The sequence below is a fragment of the Schistocerca nitens genome, chromosome 2 (genome assembly GCF_023898315.1).
Source record: "Schistocerca nitens isolate TAMUIC-IGC-003100 chromosome 2, iqSchNite1.1, whole genome shotgun sequence".
Classification (NCBI taxonomy): domain Eukaryota; kingdom Metazoa; phylum Arthropoda; class Insecta; order Orthoptera; family Acrididae; genus Schistocerca; species Schistocerca nitens.
The window spans coordinates 185,880,402-185,904,504 of record NC_064615.1 but is presented as its reverse complement, the minus strand read 5'-3'; the positions used below and the strand labels follow the sequence as shown (position 1 = coordinate 185,904,504).

Sequence of the window (24,103 nt, the reverse complement as noted above, 5' to 3'; positions counted from 1 at the left end):
TCTTTCATTATTCCTTCAAAACTATTACCTATGAGGCAATTAGTGTCATTTGTAGCTGATAGACATTGTATATGTTACATATAAATACAAACTAAAAGATTAGCCTTTTTAAAAAAGAAAGGATTAATTTGCTTTGAGGAATGTACTTCCAATATTGGAGTGATGCTTTTAAGTTTTACAGTTGAAGCCCATAAATTTCTTTGTTCATTATTCTTAAAATAATTGAAAAGAAAAATATGATGTGTAATAATTGTCACATCTGTGTAATGTGAGTTTTTGTATCTTTGCTACGTGGGTACAACTGAATCTTTGAACTGGTAAACTGAAAGTACAAGGGTTGGAACTTTTACAGTGGCAACTATTTATTTACAGCTCATACAAAATAGATACATGTTTCAAAGTTTTACTGACCTTCAAAGTAGTCACCAGCATTGTGTGTAACTCACTGCCAGCAATGTGTAAGTTGTAGGATACTCTTAGCAGTGCCAGTTGTATTGACAGTTTGAACCACGCGGTATACTGCCCAACGAATGTGTAGCAGTTCTGAAGCGAATGCCGTGAAGTGTTTCCTTCAGTTTAGAAATCGAGTTGAACCTATGAGGGCTTAAGTCAGGGGAGTGCAGTAGGTGGTACAGCACTTAGCAGCCACAACAGTCAAACAAATTAGTAACAGCTTGCATTGAACGTGCTTGAACATTTTCCTGTAAAATGATGGTCAGGTCCTGCAGAGAGTGTCATCACTTCTGTCTCTAAGCTGGTCGTAGGTTATGTTCCGAAAATGAACAGTGTAGAGACAGAAGTGATGACATTTTCTGCAGGACCTGACCATCATTTTGCAGGAAAATGTTCAAGCACGTACAGTGCAAGCTGTTACTGATTTGCTTGACTGATGGGGCTGCTAAGTGCTGTACCACCTACTACACTCCCCTGACTTAAGCCCTCATAATTTCAACTCTATTTATAAACTGAAGGAAACACTTCACGGCATTCATTTCAGAACTGCTATAATTTTGTTGGGCAATAGACCGCGCTGCTCGAGAAGCATGAGAAAAATGTTTTGTCTGAAAGAAAGGTTTTTGTGGATTTGAACGATGACTGCAGAAGCATGAGAAAAATGTTTTGCCTGAAAGAATCTTAAATGGTCAAGTTTTATCCTCACTAGGCAAAGAAAGTGGCAATTTAGACCAGTGGGAAATGATTGCTTTTGAAAGTTTAAGTATGAACCATTTGATTGAAAAACTGTGAACGACTGAATTGCATTCAAAGTATAGTTGAGTCAACTGTGGTTGCTGCGCGCAATGGTCCTAAGAAGAAAATTCAGTGATGTAAAAGTGAAGATATTGCAATCTTTAAAAACAATCTTGAATACGCAATATGAAAATTCGTTGTCGTAAGTGCACCACTGGATATCAGAGTGTGTTGAGCAAGACAGATAGTAACACTTGCATCAATCAATTTCAAAAGAGTGTTGCACTTCTGATACATGTTTCTGGTGCCTCAGTCAATAAATGTGTTGAAGTATACTCTTAGTACTGCAACAGTAGTGCCACAAATCACAACAATGTAAATAAACTATACCTTGTATTGTATACAAAATTCGTTGTTGGAGAGAGAGAGAAGCAGTTGAATAATGCCAGAAAAAATGCTGAATTGAAAAATGTACTTTATGTTCCTGAAGCAAGTGCTCCTTTGTTGTCCACAAAAGCAGATGCAAGAAATGGTTTTTGGAAGAGAATTGATAGCAAAAGTATCAAAATTGAAGACAAAGTGACTCAGGAAAAGATGATGACTGGTCATGACAGTCATGGTCTCTCATGAGAGTTTTGGTCACCAACACAAGCAACACATAAAAATCATCTTGAAGAAGAATGATTGTAGCCCTTAGGGAGTAGCATGAGACAGGTATGGACACTATGTGCACTCAGTGGGTATGCCCGGGGGCCTCATTCAACAAGCTGAAAAGGATATTCCAACAGTCACTGAGGGAACAGTGTGCAACCAACTGCAAACTGTGGTGCACTCTATCCAATACAGATAATGACAGCTGTAGAAAACCCAGAAGTAACTGTGTAAGATCGAAAGAAATACCTCCCACAGGTGTGAGTATTAAAATCCTAATGGTAAACTGTTGAAGCATTCACAACAAAGTGCCAGAGTTTGAAGTGCTCATGAACAGCTGTGAAATTCACATAATACTAAGTACAGAGAGCTGGTTGAAACCTGAAATTGATAGCAGTTAGATTTTTATGGAAAATTTAAGAGTATATTGAAAGGATAGGCAAATGGGAAATGGAGGTGGTGTATTTGTCACAGTAGACAAGAAACTCAAATTCATCAGGATAGAAATTGAAGCTGTATGTGAGATTGTATTGGCAAGACTCAGTATCAGGAGAGGACACAAAACGATAACTGGATCTTTTTATCACCCAAGAGACTCATCTCCTGATGTAACTGAAACCTTTACAGAAAAGCTCAGTTCACTTCTACATTAGTTACCTGGTCATACTGTAATCATCATTGGAGACATAATTATCCAACAATCAATAGGAAGAATTACAGTTTTGTTAGTGGTGGGCGAGACAAAACTTCCTGTGAAACATTACTAAATGGTTTTTTTCCCATAATGTGGGGCCACAGTCATAATATATTTCCTTAAAGTCAGTACTGCCATTAGACTGTTTTTTATTTGCAGTGTTACATTTACACGGTCACGATTTTGGCTTTACAATGCCATTTTCAAGTGTTTTAATGTTATACAGTGCGAAGATGGCATACTGTCGTATTTAAAATACACTATTAGACACATTGTCTAAGGGTCAATATTTCTGGTAAAAGCCTACTGCTTTATTTTATCACTGAGTGGGGGGGAAAAAAAAACTGTTAGACACATTGGGCTTTTACCAGAAATATTGACCTGACAATGTGTCTAATAGTGTATTTTAAATACGACAGTATGCCATCTTCGCACTGTATAACATTAAAACACTTGATAATGGCATTGTAAAGCCAAAATCATGATCGTGTAAATGTAACACTGTAAATAAAAAACAGTCTAATGGCAGTACTGACTTTAAAGAAATTACTAAATGCCTTCTCTGAAAACTATCTAGAACAGATAGTTAGGAACCCAATTCATTATGGAAATATATTGGATCTAATGGCAACAATTAGTCCTGACCTCTTTGAGGATGTCAACATCAAAACTATTGACCATAACATGGTTGTGGCAACAATGGTTACCAAAGTACAACTGAAACTAGTAGAATGATACATATGTTCAGTAAACTAGATAAAAAACCAGTAGTGTCATCACTGACGAACTTGAAACTTTCAGCACAGGGCAGGAGCATGTAGATGAACTATGGCTCAAGTTCAGAAGAATAGATGACCATACACTGGATAGATACGTACCCAGAACAGTTCATAATGGGAGGGAACCTACATCATATATAATCACTGTAAAGAAACTTCTAAAGAAACAGAGATTATTGCATAATAGGTGTAAGACAAAGTGTAGGGCTATAGATAAAGAGATGCTGAATGAAATGTGTGGATGTCAAGAGAGAAATGTGTGACACCTTCAATGAGTACCATAGCAAAATATTGTCGAGTGATATTTCACTAAAACCAAAGAAATTTTGGTCATATGTAAAAGCCGTTAGGGACACCATAGTTAAGTGTCCAGTCCCTAGTGAATGAGACAGGAACTGAATTTGAGAATAGCAAAGCAAAAGCTGAAATGCTTAACTCTGTTTTAAAACACCGCTTCACAAAGGAAAACCCAGGAAAACTGTTCCAATATAATTGTTGTACCACTGAAAACATGAATGAAAAATAAGTATGAGCATCAGTGGTACTGAAAAACAGCTGCAATCGTTAAAACTTAACAAAGCTCCAGGGCCTGATGGAATTCCTATCAGATTCTATACTGAATTTGTGGTTAAGTTAGCCCCTATACTAATCAGTGCCCAGTTACTGGAAAAAAGCATGGGTCACACATCTACAAGAAGCGTAGTAGAAGTAATCCATGAAACTACCGTCCAGTATCCTTGACACTGATTTGTTGTAAAATCTTAGTACACATTCTGAGATCAAACATAATGAGATATCTCAAACAGTATGACCTCCTCAATGCCAGCCAGCATCAATTCTAAAAACAACGATCATGTGAGGCCCAGCGTGCATTTTTCCCACCTGACATACTGGAAGCCTTTGATCAAGGCAGATTGCCGAAAACATTTGACTCAGTAACACACCTACACTTATTGTCATTATTACGATCACAAGGGGTATCAAGTGAAATTTGTGAGTGGATTTAGGAGGTTTTGGTAGGAAGAACACAACATGTTATCTTGGCTGGAGAGTCATTGTCAGATGCAGAAGTAGCTTGAGGTCTGCCCCAGGGAAGTGTGTTGGGACCTCTGCTGTTCATGTTGCATATTCATGACCTTGCAGTTATCTATAATAAAGTACTATCTGAAAGAAGCTGCATGAATGTTCAGTCAGATTTCAATAAGACTTCAAAGTGGTGCAAAGACTGGTAACCTGTTTAAATCTTCAGAAATGTAAAACTGTGCACTCCACAAAACAAAAGAACATAGTATCCTATGACTATAGTATCAATGAGTCACTGTTGGAATCAGCCAACTGATACAAGTACTTGGGTGTCACACTTTGTAGGGATATGAAATGGAATGATCACATAGGCTCAGCTATGTGTAAAGCATGTGAATAACTTTGTTTAATGGTAGAATAATCGGGAAGTGCAATCTGTCTACAAAGGAGACAGCTTACAAATAAATCATGTGACCAGTTATAGAATATTGCTCAAGTCTGTGGGACCCATATGCACAAATGACCGGCAATTCCAGCAGCTCAGGCTAGAATGGCTCCGGATTTGGCCATCATGTGCAGATGAGGTGTGCTTGCTTGTGTGTATGGATGGTGTGTGTTTCTCTTTTGCTGATGAAGGTTTTGGCTGAAAGCTTTGTGTAAGTATCTTTTATTTGTGCCTGTCTGCAACTTAAACATGTCTTCTTTATGGTAAGTAGCAATCTGTCTTTTCCTACATTGTTGATATTCCTACCTCGAGTTTCCATTGTTTGACTATGTACTTTTAAGTGGTCAGCCTCGGCCATTTCATCTTTTCCATTAAAATATGAAGTATTGCCAATTCAACCACTTTCATTTTCATACAGCCATAGTATTATTAGAATTACTGAATTTAGTGTAAGAGAATGATTTTATTTATGTTCAGTATCATTTGGAGCTGTTGTAACATAAGGTGGCAGAGTCAACTTTTCAATACACCTGTAGCAATTACTGATAGTCCACCAAGCCTCTATGATGATAAATGCTAACATCTTTGGGCTTTGCTGTCATGATGTATACTTGTGATCTTGTGTATACAGTTTATTCAGACAATCAAGTTCACATTGTTTCTTATAGCTGGGTTACCTCTCTTACCTCCAATGAGTATAGGGATAAAAATCCACACACCAAAAAGACTTGAAACAAAGAAATTTTGTTTTTATTGTGGATTGATGTGCTTGTTAGTTAACATGAAATTAACTGACAAAGATGCTGACATAAAGAATGTCACTGGCATGCTTTTCTCTTAAGGTTCTGTCATCAGTTTGCAACAGCCAATGTCTTGTGATGACATACTATTGCTACATGCACTCACTTCTTTGCTAGGAGATTCTCTTCTGGGGCTTGATGGCACAAGGCAAGGATACAACTTTTAATCTGCGGAAAAGGGCTATAAGATTAATAACTAGAAGTAGTATGTGGGCTCATTGTAAGGAACTTTTTTCTTTTCTTTTCTTTTTTTTTTTTTTTTAAGAAAAAAGCTGGATACTGCATCAAGTGCGTACACCTACGAATCTGCTGTGCACATCAGGATAAATATAACTAAGAATTTCACCAACAAATCAAGGAGCAAGAACCAGTTTGAACTTACAGTTTTGACTCACATTTACTAAGGAGAAACATACAAAAATCCAAAACAGCATTTTCTATCAAGGAATAAAATTGTATAATAAATTGCCCAAGGATATGGAAAAGATTTCTAAAATACATCTATTTAAAAAGACAGGCAAACCATTCTTCATAAGTAATACATACTGCTCAATCAAAGATTACTTAGAGGATTCAAAACAGTGGTTAATAACAAAAGGGTATAACTACAACAATTTATCACATTACAATAATGTAATGCTTTTACAAGAACATTATGTGCCAATATCAATAGCACATGATAGTAATATCTTGTCCTTCTTGTGAGTACAACACCTCACTCATTGTGGTGACTCAGTTTTTCAGGTGGACTGAGGGGATGACAAGAAGAAGGCCTCATGGGGAATATGGCCGCGAGTGTAGAAGTGTGTGAATCTAACTTGAGAAATAGTTATAGTTATGCTGTTAAAAAGGGAGTTTGTAAGAATTGTAACACTGAAATAACAACGCTAAAAGAACGAATTGCTAGCTTACAATTCATAGTCAGTTCCTTAAGAAGCGATATTGACTCACTCAAGAAAGAAAATCGGGATCTGCGATCGAAGCCAACACTAAGTGAAGTGATACAAGACAAAAGTAATATATCGTCCGAGTGGGTAAAAGTGCCGTACAAAAATAGTGTTCCAACTACAAAAAGAACAACAAAGTTTGCTAAAACTGTCACATTTTTGGAAAAAAACAAATATCATGTTTTGCAAACAAGTGACTGTGATAACGACTCTCCAAATGATCGTGAACTTGAAAAAGTCAGTGAACTGAAAATGAATAGAGTTTTTTCAAATAATGTCAACAACAAACACAGATCTTCAGGGAAAAAGAGTAATGTACTATTACTAACAGACAGTCATGGCAGGAATCTATCCAGCATGCTCCGTGAGAAAAATCGCGACATAGCAGTGACTAGTGTAGTGAAACCGGGAGCGGGATGTAAAAATGTTGTAGACATTAACTCTCAGACGAAATTAATGCAAGAAAATTTTATCGTCTGTATAATGGGTTCAAATGATGTGGCAAAAAATGAAGCAGAGGTTTGCGTGAAAACGCTACAGAATTTTTTACAAGCTAATAAATGCAGAAACACAGTAGTTGCCACACTTCCTCATAGGCATGATCTGATTTATGATACGTGTGTAAACAAAGAAATTTGGAAAACAAACATTAAAATAAGGAAACTGTGTTCTCAATACACTAAGTGCGATGTACTGGATATAAGCAAGCTGCATCGAAATCTGCACACAAAGCATGGAATGCATTTGAACTATGAAGGGAAAAGATTTGTTTGTGATCGTGTTAGTGAAATAATTAAAGAAAGAATTGTAAGGGATAGAACAATTTATCAACTTCCTGAACATCCTTCCAACAGCGAGGAAAACAAAATAAACAAGAAAGAAGAACGAAAATACAACACTGCTGACGTTCCTAATTTAAACTAGAGGTATGTGATGCTGTAAATATGATTCCCAATTACCAAATCATGAATACGCCCGAACTAAAAATTTTTCACCATAATGTGCAATCCCTGCGTAATAAGATCGATGAAATTAACGTTCTATTAACACATGAGCTTAATGATATCTCAGTGTTATGCATTTCTGAGCACTGGCTTAACCCAGAATTAATCCAGAATATGAAAATAAACAAATTTGTCTTGGCTGCTTACTACTGCAGGAAAAACAGCAAGCAGGGTGGGGTAGCAATTTACACAAAGGATAATGTAGATTTTATTACACTACCTGACTTAAGTAGGGCAAATGTCGAAAAGGATTATGAAATTGCAGCTATAAAAATTACTCAGTTCAACCTGGTTATTGCTACAGTTTACCGATCACCGTCCGGGAATTTTGAACTTTTCTTAAACAAAATGGAGTCATTGCTAAATAAAATAAATAAAATGGATTGTGAATTGATAATCTGTGGTGACTTCAATATTGACTTCCTCACGAATAGTGGAAATAGGGAGACCATTTTGAACCTTGCAACGTCCTACAATTTAAAGGCTGAAGTAAAAGCAGCTACCCGAGTATCAGAAACTTGCCAAACAGCTCTTGATCAGTTTCTAGTAAAGAAGAGTTTACACAACACCTCACTAAAAATTTTCAATGCAGGTTTTAGTGATCATCTTGCTCAAATATTAAGCATAAAAGTACAAGGCAGTATTATTAACAACATGTCTTTCAGAACAGCATATCGAAGTTATAATCAGTATAATGTGAACTACTTCAACAACTTATTACAGATAGGAAAATGGCTAGGAGTGTACAAAATGAACGATCTAAATGAAAAATTCAACACTTTCATTGATACATTAACCCATTTCTTTGAACTTGCATTCCCACTGAAAACATTAAACATATGGGGAAACTCTAGAACAAACAGCTGGATCACAAAGGGAATAAGGGTTTCATGCCAGAAGAAAGGACTACTTCATGAAATATGTAACTCAAAAAATTCTCGTTCTTTTATGTATGCAGATGACATCGCTATCGCGGCTCACGCCAACACTTTCGAAGAACTGGAAGAAATTTTAAACAGGGATCTGGAACGACTACAACAATATTATGACAACTGGCACCTCAAAGTAAATCCGATTAAATCCGTGGCATCAATAATGCACTTGTGTAACAAAGATGCAAATCGTGAGCTAAAAGTGCAAATAAAAGGTAAATTGTTGAAAAACGATAGAACGCCAAAATATCTGGGTGTTAAGCTAGATCGCACTCTCACATATAAGAGCCACCTGTACGAAGTCGCCCAAAAAATGAAAACAAGAAACAACATCATAATGAAACTGGCAGGAACAACCTGGGGATGTTCCACTGAAACTCTACGCACATCAGCACTGGCACTTCTGTATAGTGTAGCGGAATATTGCGCACCCGTCTGGGCCCGCAGTAGGCATGTCAGATATATTGATGTGCAACTTAACGAGACAATGAGGCTCATAACAGGAACAGTAAGACCCACCCCGAAACCTTGGCTGCCCGTCCTTGCCAACATCGAACCACCCTCGATTAGACGTGAAAGAGCAATCCAGAGGTACAAAGAAAAGTTCAGGGACCTACCTCCTCCCCCTGACAGATTGATGTCAAGAAATCCCTTCTGGAAAGAACTCAAACAACAGATTGATATCGATAACCTGTGGAAACAGCAATGGCAGGAAAGCAAAGTGAATAACAGTTTCCTTATTGAGGACCCATCTCAACGAGTTCCAGGCTTCCAACTCCAACGTAGAGTGTGGGTAACTCTAAATCGTCTGCGGACAGGTGTTGGTCGGTGCGGATATTTGTTGAAAAAGTGGGGTTTCTCCCAGGACCCCAATTGTGAGTGCGGAGAGAGTCAAACCATGCAGCATATAGTTGAGTGCGACGTACACGGACTTAAGGGAGGAAATCTGATGGACATACATGTGATAAGTGACCAAGCACTTTTGTGGCTGGAAACCCTGAAAATTTTATTGTAAATCATTGTTAATGTTAATTTAAATTTTTATGTTGATGTTTGTAAGTGTATCACGCTTTGCCTGTAGCTGAACGAGAAATAAATAAAAAAAATTCCTCACCTGTAGTACGCGCATACTATAAAAAATACTCCAAAATATTAATAAAAGTAATAAAAGCAGCAAAAATAATGCATAATGATGAAATCATTTATAATTCAGCTAATAAATCAAAGGCTATGTGGAGTGTTATAAAAAAAGAATGTGGAGAATACAGACAACCTTGGAAAAATATAACACTATCACATAAAAATAAAAAAGTAACAAACCCCTTAGAAGTAGCCAACACATTTAACAACTTTTTCACAGGTGTCGCTGAAAATATGTTACAATCAAACTTTAAGAGCATCCAGGCAAATGAATATAAAATAAGTGCATGTAGAGGATCAATGTACATCAGTTCTGTTTCACAAGATGAAGTAGCTAAAGCAATAAAAGGACTAAAAAATTCCAAATCGGCAGGTATTGATGGTATACCTGCAACAATGTTAAAGAAGAGCGCATCAAACCTAATTGAAGTACTCACACATTTATGCAACTGCTCACTTCAGGCAGGCACTTTCCCTGATGTGTTGAAAACATCGAAAGTTATTCCTGTATATAAAAAAGGGGATAAAGACAATGTAAATAACTACAGACCCATCACAATTTCCTCCTGCATCTCTTTTAAAGTACTGGAAACTTATGAAATTTATAAATAAAAACAGCATCCTATGTAATGAACAACATGGATTCAGAAATAAGAGGTCAACGACTACTGCTGTCTATGAGTGCATCAATTCCATCCTAAATCTGATGGACAAAAAACAGGAAACAATAGGAGTCTTTATTGACTTGTCAAAAGCTTTTGACATGGTGGACCATAAAATTCTGCTATCAAAGCTAGAAAGATATGGTATTCGAGGTCTGTCCAACAAGTGGATCAGTTCCTTCCTGACAAATCGTATGCAGGCAGTGTGCATCAAGCACACAAATATTGAACTAAAAACTGTATCTAATCACTTATCTGACTATAAACAAATAAAATGTGGTGTACCCCAAGGATCCGTTTTGGACCCCTTCTGTTTCTTCTGTACATAAATGATCTAAGCTTAAATATTGATGCACACAAAACAATCATATTTGCAGATGACACCACGATTCTTCTAAAAGGAGACGACGATGTACAGTTACAGCAGACAGTAAACACGGTCATGAAACAACTTAGCAGCTGGGCACAGAGTAATCAGCTTGTAATAAACAGTAAGAAAACTGTTGCTCTAAAATTCCACAATGTTCCTAACAAGGACATGTTTATCCCATCAGTCTCTATCAATGACGAACCAGTTGGTAACAGTACTGAAACCAAATTCTTAGGGCTTTGGCTGCAGAGTAACATAAGATGGAATAAGCATATTGAATATCTCAATGCACAACTGAGCAAAACACGTTATCTTCTTTGTTCATTAAAATCATGCTGTAGTGAGAAAACAGTATTGAATGCATATCATGCGTACTTTCATTCTCGTCTTAGATATGGGGTCACCTTCTGGGGAAACTCAAAAACAGCTAATAGCACTTTTAAACTACAAAAAAGGGCCATTAGAATCTTGTTTGGGTGCAAGCCTAGAGACTCTTGTAAACCCCTGTTTAAGAAATCTGGTATTCCCCCATTACCGTGTGTATACATTATGGAAACCCTTTTGTTCTTTAAATTAAATGTAATAGGCAAGGACCGGAGACTACAAAAAAACTGTGATATACATGAGCACTTTACCAGACAAAACAGAAACTTACATATGACCCAAATCAGCACAGCACTGTGCCAATAAGGTACTTTTCACATGGGAGTTAAGCTTTATAACAAACTTCCTGAAAACATAAAAGCTATCACTGAGGTCAATACATTTGGAAAATCTCTAATGTCATATTTACAGCATCACTGCTTTTACTCCATTGAAGAATATTTAAATTTATGAAATGTGTTATATAAATACTTACATGTAAAGTGTATTATTGTAAGCTTAAATATGTATGCCTTGAAATTACTTTCAACCTGTATATTTATAACTTGACTTGTCCAATGTCTTATGCATAAGATGTATGTAGACAAATGGATCAATAAAATACAATCTACAATCTCTTAAAGCACAACTGCATAGCCTATGTGTATATACATTTTTCAAGCTATTTATTTTCATTGTATTAAGATGACAAATCCATTACCATTGTAAGATGATCCAGGGATGAGTACATGAGTAATATTGATAGTAATAAAAATTATACAGTCCACAGCAGACAATCACAAAGCCTCTACAGCAGAGTGACATGTTCCTATATGCAACTGTGACATTAGCAAACAGTAGCAAGTGGTGCAAGCACATCTCATGAGGAGAGAATTTGACAGTTGAGAAATTTTTGGTGAGCTTGTGAAATTCTCATTTTACAATTGTTTGATGTATAACCCACTTATGAAGACTTTCTAAGGACTTTCCTAGGTGACACAAATATTATGATTGGAAGAAACTGAAGTAAAAATGGTTGAAAATTGAATTAATGAGAATTTAGCAGCTCATTATAAATTTTACATCCCATCAAAGAAAGAACTTTGCAATCAGTTATGGTAAGTTAAAGAAGTAAATATAGAAGTTCTTTCTTTAGCTTTCTGTTTATTTCACAAGTTTGTTAAGTGATTTTTCTCTTTTTTTTATTTCAGAGAAAAATGTCTACAACTTCATTCCAGCGAGACACAAGTCATTGAAGAGCATCTTAAAATTGATGACAGCTTTCTCTACGAATGTCCTATTATACGGTTAAAAATGCTTCATTTCAAAACGCCAGAAAGCAGGTTTCAATGCTGAGGGCAGTGAACAATACAGCTGAAAGAGCAGTCAAGTTGATGCAAGATTTTCATGTTTTTTTCATGGTTCAGGAGGAACAAAAGTAATTTTTATTACATTGTATACAAAAACATCAGAAGATTTATTCTGAATGCAGAAAGTTTACTTTGAAAAGAAAATTTAAAGAATAATATTTTTTACATTTTAAACAGTAAATAAACATGATCTGGACATATTGGTGTTTTATTTAATAAATAAACATTAACTTATAGAATCCTTCCATATTTACAAATTTTTACGACTTGTGTTTGGTATTGAGTCAGCAGGTGTTATCGTAACTAAATCAAAGTAATATTTACCATGTGAGTTATTAAGGCCAAACAGAAAAAAATATACGGTATGCATATTTGATTTCACAAAAAAATATCTCTTATGGCTTGGGACAACCTAATGCACACATAAAGCAAGAAATTGGAGACCCCTAGACTTTCAAAAGAAAGCAACAGGACATCTCAGCAGCCACTATTTTACAACTCATCTAATTGTCTGCACTGGATTGTCTACACTGGAGTACTGGAAGTCTTTGTTAATAATGTGGCAAGAAGTAATACTAATTTCAATAGAGCTTCACTCTTGCAGTCTGTAGGTACATTATCTTTCTTTAATTTTTGAAGAAATGATTAGCTTTTTGTGTGTTAAAACTCTTTGGTTCATACAAAATCTCTGTTATCATGCCAGACTAAAGATGCCACACAAGTTACATTTTTTAAAAAGTTTATGATGAAATCTGACCTGTTTCTGCTGCAGAATCAAGAGATGTGAACATGAAGTCTGCTGGCAGAGAGCGACCTCTAGTGAGAGTGGGATGGGCTTGCTGCAACTGAATCTCTTGTTGTTGCTGCTGCTGCTGTTGTTGCTGTGACATTGCAAGTTCCATTTCTAGAACACGCTGTAGTTCCTCTTGCTGCTCTTCCTCCAGGAGTTCTTCTTGCTCTGCTGCAAGTTCTCGTTCTAACTCCACTTCCATGTCCAATTCATCTTCCATCTGAAAATAAAGGTGATTGTAACTTCATCCTATATACTATAATTGTAGGTCATGCCAGTTCTGACTGAAGCTATATTATATATTTATTTTTGCATTCTTTGACAGTTTTTGTCACATGATGTGCAATGCAATACTACTTGTTTTGGGTGGAATTACCACAGTATTAGAAATCCACAAAAATGATAAAACCATTTGATAAGTATTTTTTTATGTCTTCTATTATTTGCAAAATACTGATCTCCATTTCTGATCTGACATGATCTTTGTGCTTTCCTACCTGTGTGGCTTATGTTTCCATACAATGTGCATCTTCTTTGCATAACTCATGTATTGTCTTAGCAAATGAATGAAGTGTGAGTAACTAAAAATATACATATATTAATGTGGATGATCGCTCCCACATGTGGTGACCCAGACAAGACCATGGCAGATGACAAATGCATCACACATATGGATACTACCACGTGTGCCACCTCATCAGGTCACCTGTTTGGTACTTCATCTGGTACTGTGGAGGAAGTGACTACATTCCATCAGTGGCAATAAATTTCTCACGCATGGTCTGCACTTTCCACTATATGCAGCTCATGGACAATTCACTAAAAAGCTGCATCATGTATACCATGCCTTGTTGAAAATTTGCCACCCCGCCGTACATGACTGAACAGCTAGAACTATGATATCAGGTTCTGGACCTTTCTTTTGAAACCTATAGCATAATAGATGATAACCTGCAATTCATCCTGACTTTAAACACTTTGGACTCTCTCACCTATTTGCTAGTGACTGATGACTGATATCGTGCATACCACATCTTTGGTGTGCAGATACAAGCATCTCAAGGACAATGTGCTTTGTTGGACATGTAACCAGTTGAACTGCAAATCCAACATGTTCTGACAAGTGAATTTATCAGCAACAGATCACCTTCTGAATTCTGGAATCATCTTTGACCCTTTGTGAGTAATGCCAAAGTGTCTGAAACCACACTTAAACAGTTATGGATAATCCAGTAGCCTTTTGCCATCACTTGTGCTGCAGTTGTAATTAATGCCTCAAACGTACACTTACAGTTACTCATTGCTGATCAGATACATAATTTGTTGTTAGATGATAATGCAAGTGGAGCCCCACAAACTGGATATAGCATTGTGACCATAGATCCAGAGGCCACTAGAGGGGAGCAGCATCGACTCACAGAACAAGTTGACTCTCTACAGTGTGACGCCAGCACTTTCCAATGACACTGCAGGCAACTTCCAGCAGATCCCAGCATTCCTCAGCTTACTGCACAACATGGCACTCGCCATGATGTCAGCACATGCTCTAATGTATGAGGCACATTCAATAAGTAATGCAACACTTTTTTTCTGAAAGCAGGTTGGTATTATTTACAATTCCAATACATCATATTATTTCCCACTCTTCTGCCTGCAAAACCCTATTTTTCAACATAATAGCCTTTCAATATGACAGCCTTATGCCACCTTGTTGGGAGGTCCTGTATGTCCACATGGTACCACTCTACTGGTTGTTGTCAGAGCAAACATCCAGAAATAACCTCCCCATTATCCACATACTGCTTCCCGCGGAGTGCATCCTTCATTGGGCCAAACAGGAAGTCAGAAGCTGCGAGATCTGGCTGTAGGTTAGATGAGGAAGAACAGTCCAATGAAGTTTTGTGACATCCCTTCAGATGTGCAGACTTGTGTGAGGCCTTGACATTGTCATCCGGATTTTTGTGGTGATGCACAACACTGAAGTCATGTCTTCAGTTTCCTGAGGGTAGCACAATACACTTCAGAGTTGATCAATACACCATGAGGGAGGACATCAAACAGAACAACCCCTTCAGACTCCCAGATTGATTGTGGTCTGTCAGTCACCTCAAATGAGAGTGTCTGCACTTTCCAACACTGCACCAATGTGCAGCCTGCTGGCACACAGAAACTGGACAGGTTTACACTACCTTGTTGCAATAATTAAGACACCTCACCCAATGATTCATTGTGCTTTTGTTCACTGCCAGGTCTCTGTAGACATTCTTCAAGCACCTAAGAATATCTTTAATGCTCTAGCTTTCCAACAAAAGAAATTCAATGACAGTTTTCTGCTTGGAATGCACCTCCATTATGGACATTATTTTGAAGGCTATGTTTAGCACCATCACATATTGGAAATCCAGGAAACTATGCGGGCTGAAGCTTGAATATTCAACGATGTCCCAAATTAAATTCCACATTTTTTTTCAACTGAAATTGCCTGAGAAAAAAAAGTGTTGTATTACTTATTGAATGTCCCTTGTCAATATCTGCAGTCCTCTACTAGGCAAACAAAGGATCTTCCATTCCACATAGTATTGCATTGACTAACGACAATCATTCTCAAGAGGGCAGATGCCTTACTAATATTGGATATGTGACTCACCCTGACATTTAAACTCGACAATCTACAGCTCAAAAAATTGGTACATCATGTCATTTACATGTCCAGAAAATGTGTGTGTTCCGAACACACTTAATAGACTCAGAGTTGCACATCAGCAAAATCTGAAGCCTGAGATTCTACTGTATCCTGGCTAACGGCAGCAAAAAACTCCAGAATTCCTACTTTCAGATGATTTGACCTTTGTGTTTGAGTTTCAAGAAAAATTTCTAGCAGATGTTTGTCATGGATGTGGCCAAGCCTATTCATTGAGCAGACTTTCTGCACCATTTCAACACTTGTGTGTCCATACAAGAGGCTCAATTCTGAATGAAGAATGAGAGTATTTACAGACATACAACATGTTCATATGATGCTCACACCTATAGGTGACAGCCATGCGGTAAGTGATACTGCCAACTGTTAACAGCAATGAAACATATCGAGCCGCTGCAATCAGGACAGCTCTGACAAAACTCATAAAGATAAAAGATGACATCATTCCCCTGTCTATTCTGCTGCCACTAAACAGCTGCATGCACCTCTCATTGCCATGTTTCAAAACAGCTGCCATCGCTTTCCTACCCCACCAGGATTGCCGATCACTGTTCTGCCATCCAAGTTAACACCTGGCCAAGAACAAGAAAAAGAGCATTTGACATTCCTATACACTGTGGGCATGACCCCTCCTTTCAGCACAGCAGACAGCTCCAGACTATTGCCCACATTGCAACATGCACCAGTTGACCACTTCGCACAATCCCCAGATAAACATGCACAACCAATGCCTACACTGATTGACACAGCTGCCAAAGATGCCATGCCGTTGCCGGATGAGCCTCCACAGGATACTTCCCCAGTTTCTTCCATTTTATGGCTGGTCCACATGAAGACTGGCCGGAGTGTACCACTTGAATGTTCATTCATTCCAGGAGCTCCACTCTATAGGGGTAGGGGTAGTCCAAGACAGACTGAAAATGTGGAATATCTTCCTTTCTGAACTGTCATGATTTCTGTATCTGTTTTTCTGCCAGTGTGTCTTATGTTTCCACAAAAGTTGTATCCTCATTTCATAGCTTGTGTATTATATTAGTCAATAAATAACGTTTCCAGAATGAGATTTTCACTCTGCAGTGGAGTGTGCGCTGATATGAAACTTCCTGGCATATTAAAACTGTGTGCTCGACCGAGACTCAAACTTGGGACCTTTGCCTTTTGTGGGCAAGCGCTCTACCAACTGAGGTACCAAAGCACGACTCACGCCCGGTCCTCACAGCTTTACTTCTGCCAGTATCTCATCTCCTACCTTCCAAATTTTACAGAAGCTCTCCTGCGAACCTTGCAGAACTAGCACTCCTGAAAGAAAGGATACTGCGGAGACATGGCTTAGCCACAGCCTGGAGGATGTTTCCAGAATGAGATTTTCACACTGCAGCGGAGTGTGCGCTGATACGAAACTTCCTGGCAGATTAAAACTGTGTGCCCGACTGAGACTCGAGCTCGGGACCTTTGCCTTTCGTGGGCAAGTGCTCTACCATCTGAGCTACCAAAGCATGACTCATGCCTGGTCCTCACAGCTTTACTTCTGCCAGTATCTCGTCTCCTACCTTCCAAACTTTACAGAATTCTCCTGTGAACCTTGCAGAACTAGCACTCCTGAAAGAAAGGATACTGCGGAGACATGGCTTAGCCACAGCCTGGGGGATGTTTACAGAATGAGATTTTCACTCTTCAGTGGAGTGTGCGCTGATATGAAACTTCCTGGCAGATTAAAACTGTGTTCCCGACTGAGACTCGAACTCAGGACCTTTGCCTTTTGCGGGCAAGTGCTATACCAGTTTCAATTAATAACGTGTTTGTAACTAAAAGTATACTCATATTAATATGGATTGTCATTCCCACAATCATTTGAAAAGCTTGTGAAGAATTCAAGTAACTCAGCACATAAGAACTGCTGGATGACACAGCCCACAACTGTTTTATGAGTATGTGCATGGCAAGCATAGGGGTCCAAGCTATTGAGGCACTTCTTCCTTCCCTGTGATACAATTTTTCTCTCTGATTAATTCTCTAGGGCGGATTTCCTGCAACAGCGTAGTTCACTCATTGGATATTGATCAGCTTCTTCCACTTTGTACTCTCATTTTATATCACACATTTTAGTTAAGTAATGTCTAGTCCTCACACTTTTTAAAATTTTGTACAAATTGTGTGGGCCATGAGGTGGGGCTTGCTCACTACAGCCAATTTGGGGGAGATCCTCAGGTACACTTAAAGTGATAGCCCCCTCGACTGCACAGGGATCACTCTGTTGCTGTCCGAACTGCACCTCCTCATGCATATCAAGCAATACGTATCTCCCATTTGCAGGCACCAGATATTCAGCCACTGGCCATCATATGAAGTGACCTTTGCTCAGGATTGGTGGTGCCTGTGTGGAGAGCACTTATTTGGAGTAGGTGACATGATGGCAGGTACTCAGCTTAAAGACCAAAGTTATCAGCCTGTGGCCATGAGACTCTGGCAGTCTCTTTAGACAGACCAAAATTTAGTGCCAACAGTTACAACCCTAGGAACGTTCCCTCCTTGGTTCCACTGTGGGAGGAAAGCAAAACCCAGAAACTTGTAGACAGGTATTCCCCACAGTTCCTGATTTGCACCCACAGATGGAACATCCTTTTTCCATATTAAACCAATGTTTCTTTGTGGAGAATATTGAAAAAGTATTTGGCAAATCACTTCCGTTAGCAAAATTTGAAATCGTTTGAGGCGTAGCGCCTTACATCATGCCTATTGAGATTGTGACAGCAGTGAACAGACATGCTGTATGAGTCACGCGCAGGACAGGTGGAATCAGATACTCGAGTGCATGTAGTTTCTATGCGATCTGGTGGAGGTCACTAGCTGGCGGACACTGTCTCAGCTGCAGTCAAAATATTGTCATTTTTATTTGCAGTTCTGTTTTTTTAATGTTCTAATTGTTTATTGATTACTATTAAACTTGTGCTTAGTTTTGAGAGTAATGAAGGTGTGAATGTGAAATAATGTTTTATATAAAATTTTTATACTATACATTCAAGTAACTGGTCTTGTGAGGAACGTTCATACCATGAAATTTGTTATAAACTACACTACCATTTGTGGAAACTGCAACAAAAGAAGAAAATGCATGAATTCAATTAATTTAATACCACAGATTAGGTACATGACAAGCAACAAATGATTACCTTTTCAAATCTGTATATGTCCTTTGAGCCCTACTATTCAGGATGTTGTGTGGCCACTGTGTGCTGCAATTAGAGATGCTATACGTAGTGGCATTGAATCAATAAGGTTGTGAATATGTTCATGAGGGATTTTCCCCCATGCAGTTTGTATCCAAGCCCACAAATCTGTGACACCATTTACTGGAGGATCGTAACACACCAGGTGTTGACCGACCATATCCTAGACATGTTCGATGGGTGACATGTCTGGCGACTATGCAGGCCAGGGAAGCAATGATACTTCACTCTTCGACAAAGTCCTGTACATTCCTCGCAATATGTGGCTGGGCATTGTCTTGTTGAAATGTGGCCTGTGGAGATGCCTATGTGGCCTGTGGAGATGCCTGAAGCAGGGGAAGTGCCTCAGGCTCCACAACCTCCATTAGGTGTCGGTTGCTGTTCAAAGCACCCGCAATATGTATGAGGCAAGATCAATTGTTGTAACCAATGGTGCCCCAAACCGTCACACCTTGTGGTGGGACACATCCGAAAAGATTACATGTTGCCACTCAGCACCCAAGTGACGGTGTTCAAGAGCCCATTGCAGTTGGAGGAGCTTGTGGTTTATGGACAATGGAAGCTGACGTAATGGCATGCAAGCAAGCAGTCCAACTGCAGCAGACAACGAAGAACTGTTGATGCAGACAAGTTCCCACCTGTTGCAGTGCTCCAACGATAAGCCAACTTTGGATGATGCTGTAAAGTTCATAATGGCCATGCTGACAAGATGATGGTCATCCCATGCTGTGGTCATGTTCCATGGTCCACTTCCTGCTCGTCACTGTGTACGACCTTCCTCTATCTACTGCTTCCACACAGGCATCACTGTCATAGCAGCATGTCCTGTGTGCGCCAAAATGTCATGGTATGGCAGCCCTGTTTCCTGGAGACCGATCATTTTGCCCTGTTCAAACTTGCTGATATGGCTCCCTTTGACGTCAATGCGGCATACTGGCTCTCACTGTATTGTTTCCACCCTGTGTGACAGCTCTGCACTGACTACACCGGGCGTAACACCAACCCTGTCAGACTGACACAAGAGGGCTCTGCTCAGCCTATGTGTACCCCATCTCGCTGCAACGCATCACGTATTGCTTGCACATCTGTTGCCACTTCCACCAAGTGGGGCGCTATTCAGGTGATTCCTTCTCGGTGTTGCACTTTTCACAAAAGGCAGTGTATTTCACTAGTTTATGGTACTGGGGGAATGATATTGTGATTTCAGTAAAGTAATTTTGTTATGAGGGAGGTAATTTTATATTTGTGGGTTTTCAAAATTTATTTATGTTAATTTACTGTTCTGATTCAGTGACATGTTTTGAGTGGTTCTGTGCATATGTGCGGGATTGAGTAGGTTCAATGTTGCTTTCTGACTGGCTGTGATGTTTCTTTGCCAATCAGAAATTAGCATATTCACATGTATTTTGGGAAACAGAAACTTCTTTTGTGTAGAGAGATGAATAGAGTTGGGGCTTGGATCTCATAGTGATCAGACCTATTGACAGGTTCCTATTTGATGTGACAACAACTTGTGTGGATGAGGTGATTTGGAAAAGGAATATTTAGTACAGTTATACACTTGTAACACCTGCCATCTCTTGCATAAAAATTCTTACAAAATAGAGGAAGAAATAATTTTTGTTGTAGTATAATTTTATGTTCTGAGGGTTTAATGTTCTGTATGGAAGTTAAATTTGGAAGTAATGAGGTTCTGGTATCCATTCTGGATGATAAATTAGGGTCAATTGTGGAGTTTGGTAAAATGAATGTGTACTGTGGTGATAAGAGATTAATTATGGACAACAGTGACAGTACTGAAGGTAGTAAAGTGGAGTCTGCTTCAGTGAAAGTCAGTGGTTATTGAGTACAGGCAGAAGGGACTGAAACTGGTGTTTTTGCATGTAGTAATACATCAAAATGGGTGCTTACTCCAATGAAAAAGTGGAAGTTTAGAATGTTGTGGTTGAAATGCTTACTTTCAGGAAGTATGAGAGTTTTATATGGAAGAAAAAGGTATTGATGTTGTTGTGATAGCTGACGCTGTAAGCAAAGAAATGTAGCTTAATGAGGTAAGCTCTGCTGCTTGTGGTATGAATGTACATGTTGACCAGGCACATTCGTTTTGTTAAACCATGTGAAAGTAAGATGGAGAGAGAATTGGATTGTAGTAATTGGTAAACCAGGGAAAAATAGATTCAGAAATGAGCCCTTGAAAGTTGTGAGTTTAGTAACACTGAAGATAAAAAAGAGGAGTTGGGGTAAATACCTCAGAGGGCATTGCACTCTTTGCAATGCTAGATAACTGTCGATTACCAGATACTCAAGTTACTGACAGTACTACTTTAATTTATTTTTGTGTTGTCAACCTTTCTCTTCTCTCATTCTGAACTTTTGTCTATCATCCTTAACTTTTCTCACTTCTGCAGAAAAGTAGAAGCAACAGGGGGTACTGCATGTTGAAACTTATAGAAAGAGAGAAATGTTTAATTAGGGGTTAACGTAATTTGAAGTGATTATAGGATTTGGTTGTGAAAATGAAGTGACTTATGATAATTTGAGGTAACTTGGGGTAATGAGAGGTTTTGTGCTAATGAAAAATTAGAGGTGTGTTGTCATGATGAAAAACAGGTAACAATGGAGTAAGATGACTTGTTGGAAGGAGAGGCATGTCATTCTGGTGGAAAATGGTTAACAGATTTTTGTAACATGGGAAAATACTGGATGTGATTATTGAGATTAACTGATTAGTATGGTGATGTAAAGAATCTACTGAAGTTGGAAGGTGAAACAAAAAAGTTGTAAATGAGTTTTTTTGAATTTGTAAAGTCAAAACATCATGGTGAAGATAGAGAGAGACATTGTGGCTTCACTCTAGTATTTTTACCAGATGAGTGACTGTACATGAGTTGTAATGAAGTAACTGGTATAAGCAGTGGTAACTATGTTGAGTTGTAAATATTGTCAAAGAATGATTTGTACTAGATGAAATCCATTTTTAAATAACTTGAATCTACTTAATGTTAATACTTCACTTCACTAAGTAAATAACCAAGGCACTTGCATTAGCTACCGTAACTTGCTGAAGTTTTGAAATTATTTTGATTTGATTACTTATGGTTTCAAGTAAATTTAATTGAGTGCCATTTTAATTCACTAGTTAGGGTAAAGTCTCTGTTACTTTAGTTAATTGGGAAATGAAATTTAAGAAACATATGTAATAATGATTCATTTCTGGAAGATGTAATAGTTATTTGCAGGCTTAGATCAAACTCTGTTTTTAGGAAGTATGGACTTCTAACTGAAACTTGGACTGCAGCTGAAGGTCAAATGTTATGGATGCCACACACCAGGGTGCCCTACATATATGAGAAACAAGAGTAGGAAAATTGTTATGCTAATGAATGCCAACATGAAGGTAGGAGAGAATTTAATTGGTGTAAAATACAGACATACAGTCCATCATGAAAAAGGAAAATTTTATAACTATTGGAAAATGCACAGGAAATAAAAGTTTCACTGTTATGTGAAAAAAACTAATTTTGTATGAAAAACTACTTTAATGAATTTGAAAGCAACATAACTTTGTCAAATCATATACTAGGTTAGTTTTAGAACTACCATGTCTGAAATAAGGGAAATGTAATTTACTATATTTTGGTTTTGGAATTTGCCTGATGTCTGAGTGAAATATTCAAAATTTTTATTTGCAAGAAAAACTTTTTCATATTTAAAGGGGGCGTGAGGCATAGTGCCCTATATCATGCCTATTGAGATCATAACAGCAGTGAACAGACATGCATTATGAGTCATGGGCAGGACAGGTGGCATCTGGTAGAGGTCACTAGCTGACGGACACTGTTTGAGCTGCAGTTGAAATATCAGTTCTGTTCCTTTAATCTCTTAATTGTTTATTAACTACTATTACAATTGAGCTTAGTCATGACAGTAATGAAGGTGTGAATGTGAAGTAATGTTACATGTAAAGTTTTTTGTACTATACATTGAAGCAACTAGTCTTGTGAGGAATGTTTGAGAATGATGTGTGTGTTAGTCATTCATTCCATGGAATTTGTTATAAACTATTTCATCACTTTATGGTAGTAGGAAACGAGATTATTATTTCAGTAAAGTAGTTCTGTTAAGAGGCAATTAATTTTATATTTGTGGGTTTTCAAAATTTATTTATGTTAATTTACTGTTCTGGTTCAGTGACAAGTTTTGATAGGGTCTGTGCGTGTGCGTGGGATTGAGTGGGTTTGATGTTGCTTTCTGACTGGCAATGATGTTTCTCTGCCAATCAGAAATTAGCATATTCACATGTATTTTGGGAAACAGAAACTTCTTTTGTGTAGAGAGATGAGTAGAGTTGGGGCTTAGATCGCAGAGTGATCAGACCTATTGATAGGTCTTATGATGAAAATTATTAATATTGTGATATTTTGGTACCCAAATGTTTGAGAAGTGCCATAAAGTGTGGAAGAGAGTACAATTTAATGCATGGTGTGAAATTAAGAACTTTTGGTGATATTTTAAATAATTAAATTCTGCATGGCTTGTTGCTTATTCGCGAACATGAACATTTTGTTATGTGAGACTGATTATAGCAACATTTGAGTGAGCTATTCTAAAAAAAAAATCCATTTTTAAACATTCAGTGAAGGATAACTAATAATTACCATAAACTGGCTATGGTTATGAATGATGTGTACCTGTGGACTTTGCAGACTTTGTACATCTTAGAGTAAGGCTTGGTAGTAACTGGTGTATGCAAGCTTACCATAATAGAGCGAAATTTTATGTACATGAATACTTTCATTTAACTATTACTAACCTTCCACCAACAAAACAATTTTTAGTGTATGACTTGTGGTTACTAGGTGTACAACTGCTTTTTCTGTAGCTTTCTCTAGCTAAGAACTGCATTTCAGTAGCTTCAAGGAAGTGTGCATGTGAAAGGAGTGGAACTTCATATGCTGCAGGTTCCCTCAGTCCAAGATGTTACTCCCTTGTAAACATGATGGTGATTTACCTGTTA

General features: G+C 38.0%; 1 protein-coding gene across 1 annotated transcript in view; it reads right to left on the bottom strand.

Moving 5' to 3' along the window:
- The window catches only part of LOC126234906 (voltage-dependent T-type calcium channel subunit alpha-1G), a 790,867-nt gene that overhangs the window by 11,700 nt on the left and 755,064 nt on the right, over positions 1-24,103 (bottom strand). The window contains exon 35 of the mRNA XM_049943646.1: positions 13,126-13,378. Within this exon, the coding sequence (XP_049799603.1) occupies positions 13,126-13,378 (253 nt within the window). The remainder of the gene's footprint in view (positions 1-13,125; positions 13,379-24,103) is intronic.